The 15,614-nt window shown below is 37.7% G+C and overlaps 1 protein-coding gene across 9 annotated transcripts in view; it reads right to left on the bottom strand.

Moving 5' to 3' along the window:
* Positions 1 to 834: 834 nt before the first annotated feature.
* Positions 835 to 15,614, bottom strand: part of RALB (RAS like proto-oncogene B) — a 76,271-nt gene continuing 61,491 nt past the window's right edge. For 8 of the 9 annotated variants that reach the window (XM_054575013.1, XM_054575014.1, XM_054575012.1 and 5 more), the window contains 3 exons: positions 8,971 to 9,179; positions 5,585 to 5,762; positions 836 to 2,838 (listed from right to left, as the gene is read on the bottom strand). In XM_054575013.1, coding sequence (XP_054430988.1) covers positions 2,719 to 2,838; positions 5,585 to 5,762; positions 8,971 to 9,179 — 507 coding nt within the window. In that variant the 3' untranslated portion in view covers positions 836 to 2,718. Of the gene's footprint in view, positions 2,839 to 5,584; positions 5,763 to 8,970; positions 9,180 to 15,614 lie in introns of all 9 variants that reach the window. The other variant, XM_054575021.1, reaches the window with a different exon arrangement.

Here is a 15,614-nt window from a genome sequence, read left to right as displayed (position 1 = left end):
AAATTTATATATCATAATTCATCCAATCTAAAACATTTTCCTCATTTTTATGTCACTGAAATCAGGATGGAGTCACTTAATTGGTAGACTTTTCTTTGTGGTACATACATCACGATGACGTCTTACAATCAATGGTGTCTTAGATTTGCTGCCATAGGATGCTTGTATGACAATATATACCTGGTTATTTTTTTCTCTTACATCACTTTATGAAATCATAGACTGTTACATCTGCTTCCTATTACTCTGCCTTTCCCACATTATACCCCAGACATACACTGGTTTTGAGTCTTTTCCTGAACACCTCAGGGCCTCTGGACCAGCTGCTCTCTGGCCTGGAAAGCTCCCTGTACCCTCTGACTGTCTCCTCCCATGGCTGGCTCCTGCAGGTCACAAAGTCTCACCTTAAATGTCATGTCCTTGGAGAAGCTTGTTGGCCATCAAACTGAATGCAGCTCTACTGCCCAGAAATAGATCCTATCATACTACCCAGTTTTATTTTCATCAAAGCACTTACCCTGATTTTCATTGATTTGTCTCTTTCCTCACTAAAGCATAAGGTCTCAGAGTGCACAGATTTTGCCTGTCTTGTTCGACACCGTATTCCAGCACCTAGAATAGAGCCTGGCTCCAGGAGGTGCTCACACATTTCTAGAATGCTTTAGAAAAATAACACCAGGCCACGGACACAAGAGCTAATCACTTAGCAAGCAACTATGTTTCAGACTTTTAAATAACATTGCCTCTTTATTTTTCTATGAAAAAGAATCTCATATGTATAAATTATTTTGTAAGGAAGACTCATTTCTGATTGCTATTTAGTTAAATATAATTTTAGACATATACTGATAGACATATACCGATAGACATATACCTGTATTAATTATGGAATAGTTTCCAGCATGAAACAATTCATACCATCCTTAATTTATCTGTACACATTCAAATCTACCTACTTGTGACCAGAAATGATATCAAACAGGTAGCAAAGTAGCATGAAAAGAACTAGGTGGTTTCAAGAGTGCGATTACCTTGAACTTTTTAAATTTTAAGAAGAAAAAGTAGTCATCTCTCTCAAGGGAAAGAAGCAGCTAAAATTACTGTTTGTATTTATAATTTCCCATATTTCAATTCAGAGAATTAACTCAACTAAAGTTTGTCTGATATTGCAGAGCACCAAACAAGAACAGCAGTGAATAACTTACTGTCAATTTCTTTAATATCTGCATTTCACATGTATGACAAAGGATAAAATAAAAAGGCTGAAATCCTGAAAAAGTACAGTCTGCTTTTTTTATTCAAAAGTCCATGATTCTTTGGAAGATTATACAGGACTCTTTTCCAGTAAGATCATTAATTTCTACAATTTCTATAGCAACCATAAGTTCAAAAGGTTCCTGCTCTCCTCACCCCAATTCACCCTTGGCACCTATGTGTGAAATGTCACTTCTGAAAAATGGGGGGAAATGTGAATACTGGGTTTTTATCACAGTGCTCCTTTCCTGATGGCTGAATTTAGAATATTGATTCAAGAAAGAGTAACAATAGCTCATCAATAAAAATCTTTTTCTAACTAACTTCTATATAGCTCAGAAAAAAAAAAAAAATTAGAAACGGCAGCCAGTTCTCAGAGGTAAAGGAGCAATGGCTTATCCATCCCAACTTCCAATTTTAAATTTATAATTACTCAGCAATTCTGTGAGAGGTAGCAGAATGTCTGGCATGGGCTCTGGCTTCGTGATTTTAGAATGCAGTTTTAACTCATCACATTCTTCAGAACTCCTGTTACACTTGAAGAAGAGGTGGTCTCCATCTCCACACGCAGAGAAGCCACCAGGATGAAATGTGCTGGTTCCTAGCGGAGAAAAGCAGCCTAGCCACGGGACTGGCAATTAGGAGAGGATTTAGCCAAAGAACTTTTTTTTCAATCTGATTAGAAAACCGCATCCTTATAAAAGCATACCACTCTAGAGTCTTCACTTAGTCTATTAAAAAGAAGCCCCCAAAACAAGGATGTGACCAGCGGAAGATAGCCAACATAGACTATCACTGGCCAATACTTAAATACAAAGAATACCACCTCCATTTTTCATATATGGGAAGGATTTATGACCCTGGTATTAACTTCTTTGGCCCAATTCAAATTTATTTTTTTTAGCTATGCTTCAGATCCACTGGGTATTGCCGAGAAAGTACTCCTGCCCCCTCCTCCCCAAAATCTGAGTTTTCCAGCATCATTAGAGTTGAATGGGTTTTTCTGAGTCCTACTGTTAACCTGACAAGTGTTGTGGGACTCCTACCCTGCCCCTTCTCCCAAAACCTAGTAAGACATTTTTATTTCAAAACAAAAGGTGCTACTGTTATGAAATTGGGGGGAAATAAGATGCTATGACAGTCTTCTTTCATTCTAATTAACATTAGACTATTTCCTACCTCTAGCACTAGATACATGGTTAAACTTCTCGAAGAGAGGGAAGGAAGAATGAAGGAAAAGGGAACTCCAAAACCTCCTGACAAAGTAGGCAATCCATTGCAAGGTGAAGGGGCTTATTTCTTCTGCCAGCCACTGGTGCACAAATATTTTTCCCCATTTAAAGAAGTCTACGTGAATGAAGGTGGGGCGAGCAGGGAACACACCAAGAAGGGGACCACAGTCTTCTCTGAACAACCCCACCCTATGTCCTTAGCGGCAACCGATTTCATCCATCATTGTGGCATTCACAGTAAGCAACATCTTTCTTTAAAACTTTTCTTGTTCTTGCTGCTTTTCTTGCCATTCTTGTCCTTGTTTTCTGACACTTTCTTTGCTCTGATTTCTCTCATTAGATCAAAGAATACCTGGGGTGAAAAGAATAGGAAGGAAAAAGTTGCTTAATGATTTAATACAGCAATTAGACTAAGCATAAAGCCATACTTATTTTTATAAACCGTATGCCATCAAAAACAAAAAGTCTAGAGCAAATAAAAATAATTAACATCAAAAACATATTCTAATTCACCAGAGACACATCGCAACTCCTGTCATACAACTGGTCAACCTAAGGACAGAAGCATCATATGGCTACTATCATTCAACAGCTTATTTCGAGATTATAAAACCTTTTCTTCTGATGAGTATGATGAAGGATAAAACAGCACTGAACAGGTCCATTACAGTTTGTGACATCCCAAATACTGAGACTGACCATAGTAATCAGACTTTCTAGCATTCCCAACCACCAGGAAAGGAAAATAATATAAGTATCTGGATTTTACTTAATCCTTATAAGGACCATATAAAGGTTAAGAATATCATTATGCATCCCAGTGTTCCCAGCACAACTCAACAGGAGGCCTGAGAAAGCAGCACCGGCGCAGCAGGATAGGAGAGTGAGTCATAAACAAACAGGCAGGCAGGCTACCCCTCCCCCATATACCTCTACCATAATTCTGAGGAACAGCCCCTCCTCTGTTCCTTGCAACATCAGCTGAGAGGAACTTTACCAAGAACTGACTAGCCTTGTCCTTTGAATGAATGCCAGTATGGCATATTTAGATACAGATTATCATTTGTCACAATAGTTTGGGTTTTGCCCTCTGCTACCAGGAATTGTGCCAAAGTACTGACTATACCCAAGTAGACAAAATATGCTATGCCCCCCAAAAGAAACATTTGAGATTTCTCCTAGAGAAGGACCAAAGCAGGAGACAATGTGAAGGCTCTTATCGTACATTCCCACAAACCACAAGCTCCTTTTATCTTCACAGTGGGAAGCAAGATCATGCTCGCTGAGTGTGGGACTTCACCAGCATTTACCACCAGCTTGGGGCACAGAAGAGGGCTCCCCCAAAACACTTCACACTGGCGCAGGCACCCCTTTTCTCCAGTGCTCAGGAAAGCACCCCACCCATAACAGGATCAGTGAAGAGCTTCAAATGTTACAGGTTTTTCTTTCTGTTCTAACAAAAGGTGGGAGGAGAGGAATGGATTGTGTCCAACTTAAAATGATGACAAAGTTGTTCACTGGCTGATCTTATCAACCTGTCCTGCAAATTGTTTACAAATGAATACAATACTGCCAGTCAGAAGTTCCTGCTGGTTCTTGTTTGGCAGGTCAAGCTGATCAGGTGGAGGAAGGGGAGATGCAATAGCCCCCTCCCGCACCCCATCCCACCCAAAAATACTTGTTAACAGTTCCATGCTGAGAAAGCCTTCCTGACTTTTTAAAAATAAAGTATATGTCTGGATTTCCAAAGTGTTTTCTACAGGTAGGAAACAATTTTATAGAAAGAAAGATTTGGAATAGTATAAGAGTCAACATAAGAGCTGGGATACCAGTACAAAGAAAAAAGGGGCTGACAAGTGAACATCACACTGCAGACCACAGCTGAACAGATTTATGTTGTAGGTGCTGCCCAAGTGCTTCTGAAGTGAACTACTTCTAATGCAACATTCGAAGGGTGCCAACGTTCCTCTAGCATTCTTCAAGCTAAAGTAAAGCTTGGTTACAAATCCCTCCCTCTTCAGGTAAGAAGTGAATTTTATCTCTGTAAGAACGAGAAACATAAGCAGTGATCTGGGGGAGTCAACTGCTGAGGCCGCATAATTCAGGGCTGACATACCCACTGCTCCATGCCAAAGTAAAATGGGTTTAGATTTTACCAGACTGTGAACCATGCAGCAAGAGCTGATGAACAAGGTGAAGGCACAGAGAAAGCCTCATCTTTTAGGTTGGCTGTTTTAGCTGTACAAGAACCAGTCTGAACCTAATTTTTTCTAAGTCCTAACAACAGCAATCGCTGGTAGATGGATTTTCAAATTGTCACTGTTCATCATTACCAAGACCATCCTTTCATTAGTTTCAGAGATTTGAAAGAGAAAGTACGCTGAAGTTCAGCAAGGAAGAGAAAAGAAATCCCTGGAGAGTTGAGTGCTGAGGGCAAATACTATTTAGAGGCTCACTTATAAAGACAGAACACCTTGGCTCTGCCTGTGGTCCAAAAGGTGAAAAGAGTAAATCTAACCAATAACTCAATGAGAACAAAATCAAGACACACTGGGTTTCCTTGGGGAACTCCCTAAATGCAACACAGCCAGCCCTGTGCCTGAAGAACAGGCTAAGGAAGATGAGAGAGCATAGGGAAGCTACAAAAACGTCCTTACTAAGTGTCATGAGTATGTTATATGACTTGAAGCAAACTGAAGAAACCAATCTTTCTGCAGGCTAATTGATAAAAGCAAGAGCTAAGTTCCTATGCATCTCAGCAACATTGTAATGGAATGATATCACTTGAGGACTTGCTGTACTTATGCCCACCCTTCCAGCACAATCTGCACAAACAAATGGCCTCATTTCACCATACTTCTAGGGCTGTGGCAACATCAGGCACCTCCAGCAAGGCTCATGACAAAGTGAAAGGACTCTGGGTTGTTTTAAACCAAGTGTGAAACCCTTCCAGTGCTTCTCATTATAATGACATAGAGACCTGGAAAAAACCCTAGTTTCCATAAATGGTTCCCTTAAAACCAAACTGATGAGATGTCTAGGTTGTGCTGTTTGTTTCTCAAGTCTGTTTCCAAGAAATTAGTGGAAAGCGCGCCCACCTTGTCCACGTTGGCCCGAGTCTTGGCTGAGGTCTCCACGTACTGCACGCTCCACTCCTCTGCTTTGCTCCGCGCCTCCTCCACCGGCACCTGCCTCCGCTCCTCTAAGTCCGACTTGTTTCCCACCACAAGCAATGGGATTTTATCTTCTTCAGCCTTAACACGGAGGATCTGTTCCCTAAGACAGTACATCAAGCATAAAGTCATCTAAAATGAAATGCTTTCCAAAGGCAAAAGAAGTTGCTATGCTTACAATGTGTCCCAAGGACGCATTCCCAACCTAGATCCTGTCATAAGCCACACAAGGGTTTTCCAAGTCTGGTGCTCAGACTGACCTGGAATGCTCATTACAAATGCAGATTTCTGGCCCCACAGTTGCCCTACTACTAAGTACTAAGTTCTAAGTAATAAGTATGTTCGCAAAGGAGCCCAGGATTCTGCATTTCAACAGGGTCTCCAATTTATGTTTAGGTAAAAAAGAAAAAAGAAAAAAAACCATAGGGACCTCAAAGATAAAAACAACCTGAAAGAAGTATCTTCAACATAAAATGCTTAATAAGTCCCCTGAAAAAAAAAATGGTATGATTTCTTTGTGAGAATAAAAGAAATGAAATCCAGTGTTTTTCACATGGAAGGTAGCAGTCAATTAGTAGGTCATGAAATCAGTTTAGTGGATCACAACCAGTAATTTTTTTTTCAGAGGGAGTTTTTAGTAGTAAAGTATGGTTTTGTGAAACTTCTGTTGTGGTGATATCTATGTGTGTCCATGCACCTGCCTTCCCCACCCCTCCTCACCCTCAGTTCCATTTAGACCCAGTAAATGTCACAGGCCACAGAATGGGGACAGTTATGTTAGGCAGTAATTGTATTTAACACGCATTACTCTTCCACACAAAGTGAAAAAAAGGAAATACGCCGAGGCCTATGAAAAAGTACTTCAAAAACATCTTCTCTAAAAAAGAACTGTTACCTGTAGTACATTAAATTTTACCTCTACTAAAAATAATCAGCTATCTAAAGTTACTAATCAAAACCAAATATTAAAAAAAATTAAATATTCCTCTTGCACTATTCTGATCCATTGGGAACATTTCTACTTCTACATTCCAATATATCCCCAAAGAGACCCCTTCAAAAATGTATTTTGTGGAGATCTACATTGATTTGTATGATATAGGATAACATTTTATAATAAATACATTTAAGACTTCTTTCATTACAGTTAACTGATGCACCATAGTAAATATTTTAAGAAAAATGAACAGAAGTTAAGATGCTTGAAAACCACTATCCCCTACATTTCAACATTTAGAAGTTATGTGATCAATATAAACTATAAACAACAAAAACTGATAGCTCTCTAGCTCATTAGTCTTGCACAGGAATATAATTACCTCATTAATAAACATATTGATCCAAAAATGGAAGTACCAAGTTCTGGTCTCTTGTAGCAAAAACCTATTTCTCTAGTTGATAGAATATGTCCAGGAAAAGTTTCAAAATAAGGTATGTTAACATTTGTTTTATGTTGGGGTCTTTCCACTTGGAAGATAAATACAGAAATGCTACGTTTAAAACTGCTAACAGGCATAAAGTGACTGATTTTAATCACAAAGTCTCAGCTAATCTACCTGATTCCAATGACAGCAGAAACCTGGACAGCTCTGAGACTTGCATCTAAATGTCAGTTCACCTCAGAAGAACTAACTTCCCTTCCTTTTACTTTTAGGTAGTCACATCCTTTCTTTTCTAAGAATCTCTCTAAGTAACCAAAACCCTTCTTCCAAGATGAGATGAGCCTGCTCCAACTCTATGAGAATACACAAATACTGCAAGAGTATGTGGGCATGTGTGTGTTCACCCAGTGGAGACAGGACAAGGGTGGCATCGTTTATTCTCTGGAGATGACTCTCCTATTACCCAACATTTCCTTTCATGGTGAGTCAAAGGGCAATAGGAAATCAAAAGGCTCAGGAAAGGGAAGAAAATATGGTAGTGCGCATCTGTCCCGTTTTACCAGAAGGAGGCATTAAAACAGGGTTGTGTGGCTGCAAACACAATTATGAATCCATGGGCTATATCCACATACAGAAACCTCAAGATATGTCAAAGAAGTCTAAAAAGTAAAGGACTTCTCATCAGGACTCCTAGTCATTTGACTGATCAACACAGCACACACACTCAACCTGTAAGGTCCTGCAACTCTAAGCCACTCCCTTATTACTTTCCACTTTATTGGCCGGTTTACCAGAGTTCACCTGTGAGGCTTCCTCGTTGGCTCACTGGTGCTTCCTTTCCAACCTGGAGGGGATATTTAGTTTCCTCATTTTCACCTTAATTTCTAACCAAACTTGCTAAAGAATGAAAACAGCTATGTGTTTTTTTTTCCCTGATTTTCATTCCCTGTTAGACTCTAGATCTAGTTATTAAAGGAAAGAGTCATTGGGACAGACAGCTTTATGAGGAGGATAGATGAAAAAAATACAACTGCGTAAGAAAAAATGGGAAGGGTACGGAGGAAAGGGAAAAATACACTTTCCATTAGAATACTCGTAAGAAGTATGCCTAATGTCTTACTATTTCCCTATAACAAAATAAACCTAAGGTATCTTTACCATATTTTCTAATGAATTAGAGGAATGACTATTCCACTTACTATGTAAGGACCATGTGACCACACTATGAGAAGGCCTGGGACATAACACAATCAAGGGTGGCCACAGTTCCTGCCTTTATGGAATTTACAGTCTAAAGCATCATTTAATTTTATTTCATCCACTAACAAGCGTATCTTCATATAAGGAAACAGAGTCTCCGATGCCAAGTAAACTCACCCAGGGTCACCAAACTGGTAAGTAGCAGGGATTCAAACCCAGGCCAGACGGACTCTAAAGCTGGGCTCTTTCTACTCAACTACACTAAGTCCTTATGGAAGCAGCAAATGGTCACTCGGACTCACATCTTTCTCTCTGCTGACAATGTTCCATAATCCTCAAAACAGATCAAACTTGTTACTTTTCTAGCAAAATTATTAAAAAGATATACTTAACTCTTACCAATCACTGTCTCTCAGGATTTACATGAAAACGAAACCCTGGGTTCTTGAATGTATGGAATGGCTTTGTCCCTCTTAGGGACAGATTAAGATAATTTATACTTAGAGATTATTATAAAACAGGGAAGTCCAAACAGATTATAGCAATAGTGAACTATAACATGCCAAGATTTAAAAAAACCCAGAAAATTCTTTAGAAGGATTCTTCCTAATTATAAGCTCAACCCTCTACTACTATCCTGAGCCCCAAATTCCTTTTAAGTCCAAGACATGTGAAAGGAAGACAAAAAGCCTCCTGGAGGCTGGAGGCTGGAGGCTATCTCCAACACACCGGAATTCCGCTGTCGCTGTGAACGATTCGTGTTCGGTAATTGAGAACACTAGTAGAAAACCTTCCCCGCTCCGAAAGTAGTTGTCTCGAATGGCTGCATAGTCCTCTTGTCCAGCAGTGTCCAGAATGTCTATCTGGACCTCTTCTCCATCAAGCACAACTTTCTTTCTGTAACTGTCAGCTTTGGTAGGTTCATAGTCTTCTACAAACTGAGGAAATAAACAACATTTATCAGTAAATAACAAAGTTTTAAGGGAAATAAATCTGCCAAAAAAAAGTCAATATATGGACATTTAAATACTAAGTAACTTAGTATTGCAACTGAGTATCACTGTGTGCCTATAATTATTACACTATGTGTAACATGCTATAAAACTAAAATAACTTTCTATATAACACTTCTTCATTCCTCAGTGCCACTATTTTTTTATTTTTTGTTTTTCAACAAGAGCAGATAATTCCATTTTACAGATGAGGGAACCAAGCATACAGAACACTGGGCAATATTATTGTCAGCATAAAATTATAATACACACTAATCAAGATAGCGTAGAAGGGAGTGGAAGTCACACTGACCTCCTCTCAGAACCAACCTGGAATTACAACTAAATTATGGAGAAACCACCTGGAACAAACAACTGAACAACAGCAAGAGAGGAGCCTTATTACCTCGGACAGACAGAAGAATCAGCTTTAGCACAACCTAACTGGTAAGGAATGCGGTAGAGACTTGAGAAGGCAGGCAGGGAGCCCACAGGCAGCAGCACCAGGCGGATATTGAAATGGCCAGTTGGATCCCCCTGAGAAGAGCAGGGTCTAAACCAAAAGGGGGGGGATCTCTAGCCTAAAGCACCAGAACCCAAAAAGTACACAGATAACAGCCAGCTTTGAATAGCGGCTGGGTTGCTCTCTGCCAAAGACACGCGGCTAGAGACGCAAAGAGCTGTTTAAAGGGCCAACACATAAATTTTTCTTTGCAGTCACTTATCCTGGTCTCCAGCAAAGACGGGGCAGAGTGGGCTAGAGACACCTGAGGAGTGACTGGGGAAGGAGACTGGGGAGAGAACTGAGAGACTAGCTGGCTGGACCCCGATGCTGACTTTTCGCCCATATGGCGGCAGCCACTGTCTCAGGCAGACCACTCCCCTGAGTGGCAGCAGCGTGCGAGGACTCAATAACCCCACCTCCAGGAGGGACTCTGTCCTGCCCTGAGCTGTCTAAGGCGGCCTGCTAAGTGCAGAGTGAACAGATTAACAGCTGAAGGAGACAGCCACAGACAGTAGGTTCCTGAAAGTCTCGAACAGTCTGCCTAAGGTCAGATAGAGTCAACAGCTGACCTCATCAGAGGCCGATCCAGAGAGAAAAAAAAACAGCAGTCTCCCACCATAGAAGTTCACACCACAAAGTCAGGAAATCAAGACAGATCAACTGAAGAAGCAGAAGCAAAAAAGAAGAATCTCACAAATAATGGGAAGACAAAGAAACACTCCCCCAGTAGAAGTGAAAGGAAGAATCCCCACAAAGAGAAATAAATGAAATAGAAGCAAGTAAACGATCAGATTAAGTTCAAAACGATATTCTAAGGAAGCTCAAAGAGCTCAGTGAGCTCGGAGAGAGTTACAAAAAACTACAGGAAAACTATGAGGAACTTACTGCAAATGTTATCAGTATGAAAAAGGACATAGAAACTATCCATAAAAGACAAGAGGAAATGAAGAATACAATTTCTGAATTGAAGAACACAATAGAAGGAATCAAAATCAGGCTAAATGGAGCAGAGAATCGAATCGCTGAGCTAGAGGACAAGGTAGAAAAAAAGCTCCCAGACAGAACAAGAAAATGAAAAAAGACTCAAAAAGAATGAAGAGGCATTTAGGGAAATGCAGGACAACCTGAAACATAATAATATCCATATAACAGGGATACCAGAAGGAGAAGAGGAGGAGGAAGGGATAGAGAACCTGTTTGAAAAAGTAAAGATGGAAAACTTCCCCAACTGGAGGAGATAAAAAGTCATACAAGTCCAGGAAACACAGAGGGTACCATTTAAGAGGAATCCAAAGAGGCCCACTCCAAGACATATCATCATTAAAATGGCAAATATCAAAGAAAAATGGAGAATTCTAAAGGCAGCAAGGGAGATAGAGGAAGTAACATATAAGGGAGCCCCGGTAAGACTAGCAGCTGACTTCTCAACAGAAACACTACAAGCCAGAAGGGAATGGCAAGAAATATTCCAAGTCATGAAAAACAAAGGCCTGCACCCAAGACTGCTCTACTGGGTGCAGTCTACTGCATCTACTGCAAGGCTCTCAATTGAAATGGAAGGCAAAATAAGGAGTTTCCCAGACAAAAGAAGGCTAAAAGAATAGACCTTCACCAAACCAGGATTGCAACATATGCTAAAGGGACTGCTTTAAGATGAAGAAAAAGAGTCTATGAATACACACTTTCTTTCATAGTCACCAATATTTGATATTACCAATATTTTTAATACTTAATCTGACTGTGACAATGATGTGTTATTTTAATTGTTCCTTTATTTGTTGAAACTAAACCTGTTTTTGTATATTTCTTGCCTGTTTCTATTATTTTTAAAAAGCTTTAAATGACTTTTTGGTATTCTTTATCCATTTCTTGATTAAAGATTTGTAGAATTTTTTCCCTAGAGAAAAAAAAAAAAGACTATTAACCCTTTTTTAGATTTGTGGCAAATACTTTCCTATTCTATTACTTGTCCTTTAACTTTTTTTATATGTATATTACTGTATAGTCTTAAATGTTTAATATAGTCATATTGTCAATATTTTACTTGATAGCTTCTGGGTTTGAAAATTTTTACTCAGGGTAAGAAAAATATTATTTTGCATTATCTCCTAAAACTCCTTAGATATTATATATTGATTTTTAACTCACCTGAATATTTCTTGTATAATGTGTGAAATAGGCCTCTATATTTGCTTTATTTTAAGTAATAGTGGTCCATGCACCTTATTTGTTGAATAAGCCTTATTTTCCCCATTGATTTGAAATATCAATTTAATCATAAATTACAGTGTTAGATATATATGTTTGTTTCTAGAATGCTCATTATATTTCAGTGCTCTACTTGATTATTTCTGTGCTGGTGTCATGTTTTAATTGCTGAGCCTTTATAATGGACTGAAATTTTTAAATATTGTATAATGTATTTTGACATTTAAAAAAATAAGTAAAATCAACCTGCATTTAAAATTATAATACAAACACTAACAAGGGTGAGAAACAGGAGCTCCTATTCATAATCAATGGAAATTTAAAACTCATGTGAAGAATAATTTGACAACAGGTACCAAGAGGCTTAACTAATTATACAACATGATAAACTCCTAATGTGTCAAAGATTAAATGTAAAAAATAAAACCCTCAAGCACTAGAAGAAAATATGGGTGAAATTCCTTTATTACTTTTAACTAAGGAAAAGTCTTTTTAATAACAATGACTCAAAATCCAGAGGCCAGGTAAAAGAAATTTGATAAATCAGACTATGTAAAAAATTAATTTAAAAAAAGAACAACTTCTGTTTGGTACAACACATTATAAACACGGACAACCAAGGAAAATGTATTTGAAACCATATCACAAAGATTTTTTCCTTCCCACTGAAAGGAAAGAGAAGAAAAGATCAACAATCCAAGGGGAAAAAGTGGCAACAAACATAAACAAGTCAAAGAAAAATAATATTGATATGTATGCTGTTAAACCCATGAAGAAATCACTAATAAAGAAAAAAAAAAACTGTAACTCCACTGAGATACAAGAATGGCAAAACTCCCAGTCTGACAGCATACTCTGGGAAAAGGCAATCTTGTACATTACTAGCAGAAGCAGAGAACAGTACATCCTTATGGAGATGAACAGGGCAACACCTGATAGAACTTGAGAAGCACTTATCTTTTGTGCCAGCCATTCTGCTTCTAAGAATCTAAACTATAGAAACACCTGTACAAGAATACACAAGGCTATTCACTGTTGCACTGTATGTAACAGCAAAAAATTAAAAACCACCCCAATATCCAGCAATAGGAATCCACTTAATAGATGAGAAAGAAGTCAATGTACTGGTATGTAAAGATATCTAATATATAACAGGCTGCCTTTTGCAGAAGGGAAGTAGGGATAAAAAAAATAAGATATATAATATACATATATAAAATACATATTATTGTGTGTGTGCCTGTGTATATATATCTCTCTCTTAATGTTTATGTATATACACGTATGTATGTGCCAAACAAAATGAAATGAATTGTGAAGTTGTTAAATAGAAAAACTGAAGCTAAATGAATATTAAATGGGTAATGTAGCCATACAGAGAAAGAATTCAAGAGACTTTAGAAGAGAATGTTTTAATAAAATGTATCTCACTAAAAGAGACTAAGGACAAAAAAGTTCAAAGAAATGGTAAACAAACTTCTCTCAGTGCTTGTAATATTTAGTAATAATGATATTAATATTTCAAAGCTATTTTCTTTATATTGTATTATATATTGAATAAGTAATTGTCTAAATGATGCTAGAATTCAAGTTATTCAGAAGAAAAGTAAACTAATGATAGCAATGTACCATTACCATTGATTTGCTGCTAGTATAAGTAGATATCCACATGCAAAATATTGAATCTGGACCCCCTACTTTTCCCATTACATACAAAAATTAACTCAAAATGTATCAAAGAGCTGATGTAAGAGCTAAACTATAAACTCTTGGAAGAAAACATAGGTGTAAATCTTTATGAGCAATGCATTCTTAGATATGACACCAAAAGCATGAGCAATAAAAGAGAAACTAAATTGGCCTTCATCAAAATTTAAAATGTTCATACTTTAAAGGATACCATTAAGGAAGTGAAAAGACAACCAACAGAATGGAAGAAAATATTTGTAAATCATATATCCAAAAAGGAACTTGTATCCAGACTATATAAAGAAACTTTAAAACTCAACAATGAAAAGACAAATTACCCAATCAAAAAATAGGCAAAAGATCTGAATAGACATTTCTTCAAAGTATATATATACAAATGGCCAAGTACATGAAAAGATGTTCAGTATCATTAATCATTAGAGAAATGCAAATCAAAACCACAATTAGATACCATTTCACAACTACTAGGATGCTACAATCAAAAAGATGGATGATAATGAGTGTTGACAAGAATGTGGAGAAACTGGAACTCTCATACACTGCTAATGGGAATAATAAAAAGGTGTGGCTGTTGTGGAAAACAGCTGTGCAGTTCCCAAAGTTATACAAAGAATTACCATGTAACCAGGCCAATTTCATGCCTAGATATATACCCAAGAGAACACAGGACATACGAGTATGTGTACATAAAGATTTGTACACAAGTGTACATAGCAACATTATCCTAATAGCCAAAAAGTAGACACAATACAATGTCTGTCAACTGACAAATGGATAAACAAAACATGGCATATCCAGATAATGGAAGAATACTCTGTCATAAAAAGGAATAAAGTACTAATTCATGCTACAACATGGATAACCTTGACAAATCATGGTAAGCAGCAGAAGAAGACACAAACAGTCTTCTGTTATGAGTGTATTTAAATGAAATGTCCAGAATAAACAAAGCTATGGAAACAGAAAGTAGAGTAGCAGGTGCCAGAACCATGGGCAAGGTGAATGAAGAGTGATTGCTAATGGGTATGCAGGTTCTTTCTGGGTGATGTTCTAGAATTAAACAGTGATGGCAGTTGTACAAATTCATGGATATACTAAAAAACACTGAATTTTACATTTCTAAAGGGGTAAATTTTATGGTGTATGAATTCTATCTCAATTTTTTTAAATGAAATAATACTTCAACATGGATGAACTTTCAAAACACTAAGTGAAAGAAGTCAGACTGAATCAGAGGTCACATATGGTAGGATTACATTCATATAAAATGTCCAGGATAGGCAAAGCCATAAAACCAAAAAGTGGTTGTCAGGGACCAAGGAGGGGAGAGGGAGCACTAATGAGAGGTGGCTGCTAATATGTAGGGTGTTTTGGGCAGAAGGAGTGATGAAATGTTCAAAACTCATAGTGGTGATACTTGTACACCTGTGTGAATCTACTAAAACTCATTGAACTGTACACTTTAAAAGGGTGACTTTCATGGTGTGTGAATCATATCTTAATAAAACTCTAACTTAAATTTTTAAATATTTAAAAATTAAATTGAAAATATCAGCATGAACTTATGGACCCTTGGAAGAAAACTCTTGAAAAGAGTCTTGTATTGCCAATTAGGAGCTACTAGTTCCGATGATTTTAAATCTAAAAATAAAAACACTAAAATATTTTTAACATTAGGTTCTCATATATTCATCCTAATAATTATCTTAAAATAGAGAAAATGTGAAAATGTGCTTATGCTGCACAACGGCATCCTTCTTTTAACTCCCTTCCAAGACAAATACATGACCAACCCCCTGCCCCCACAGTGCAAACCTCTGAATAATTCCATAAAGCATCTCAACCGCATATTTCTGAGAGTTCAAGGTCAACACCAACAAGAGCTCCATTGACTCCCTTGACACTAGAAGTCACAGAATGTCCAGGTATGTATGACTGCATACCTCTGAGATAGGAAA

Source organism: Pteronotus mesoamericanus, unplaced genomic scaffold (genome assembly GCF_021234165.1).
Source record: "Pteronotus mesoamericanus isolate MK-2021 breed Mesoamerican mustached bat unplaced genomic scaffold, CSHL_Meso_final contig_27, whole genome shotgun sequence".
Lineage (NCBI taxonomy): Eukaryota > Metazoa > Chordata > Mammalia > Chiroptera > Mormoopidae > Pteronotus > Pteronotus mesoamericanus.
Note: the sequence above shows the minus strand (reverse complement) of the source record. Positions and strands in the feature narration are given on the sequence as shown.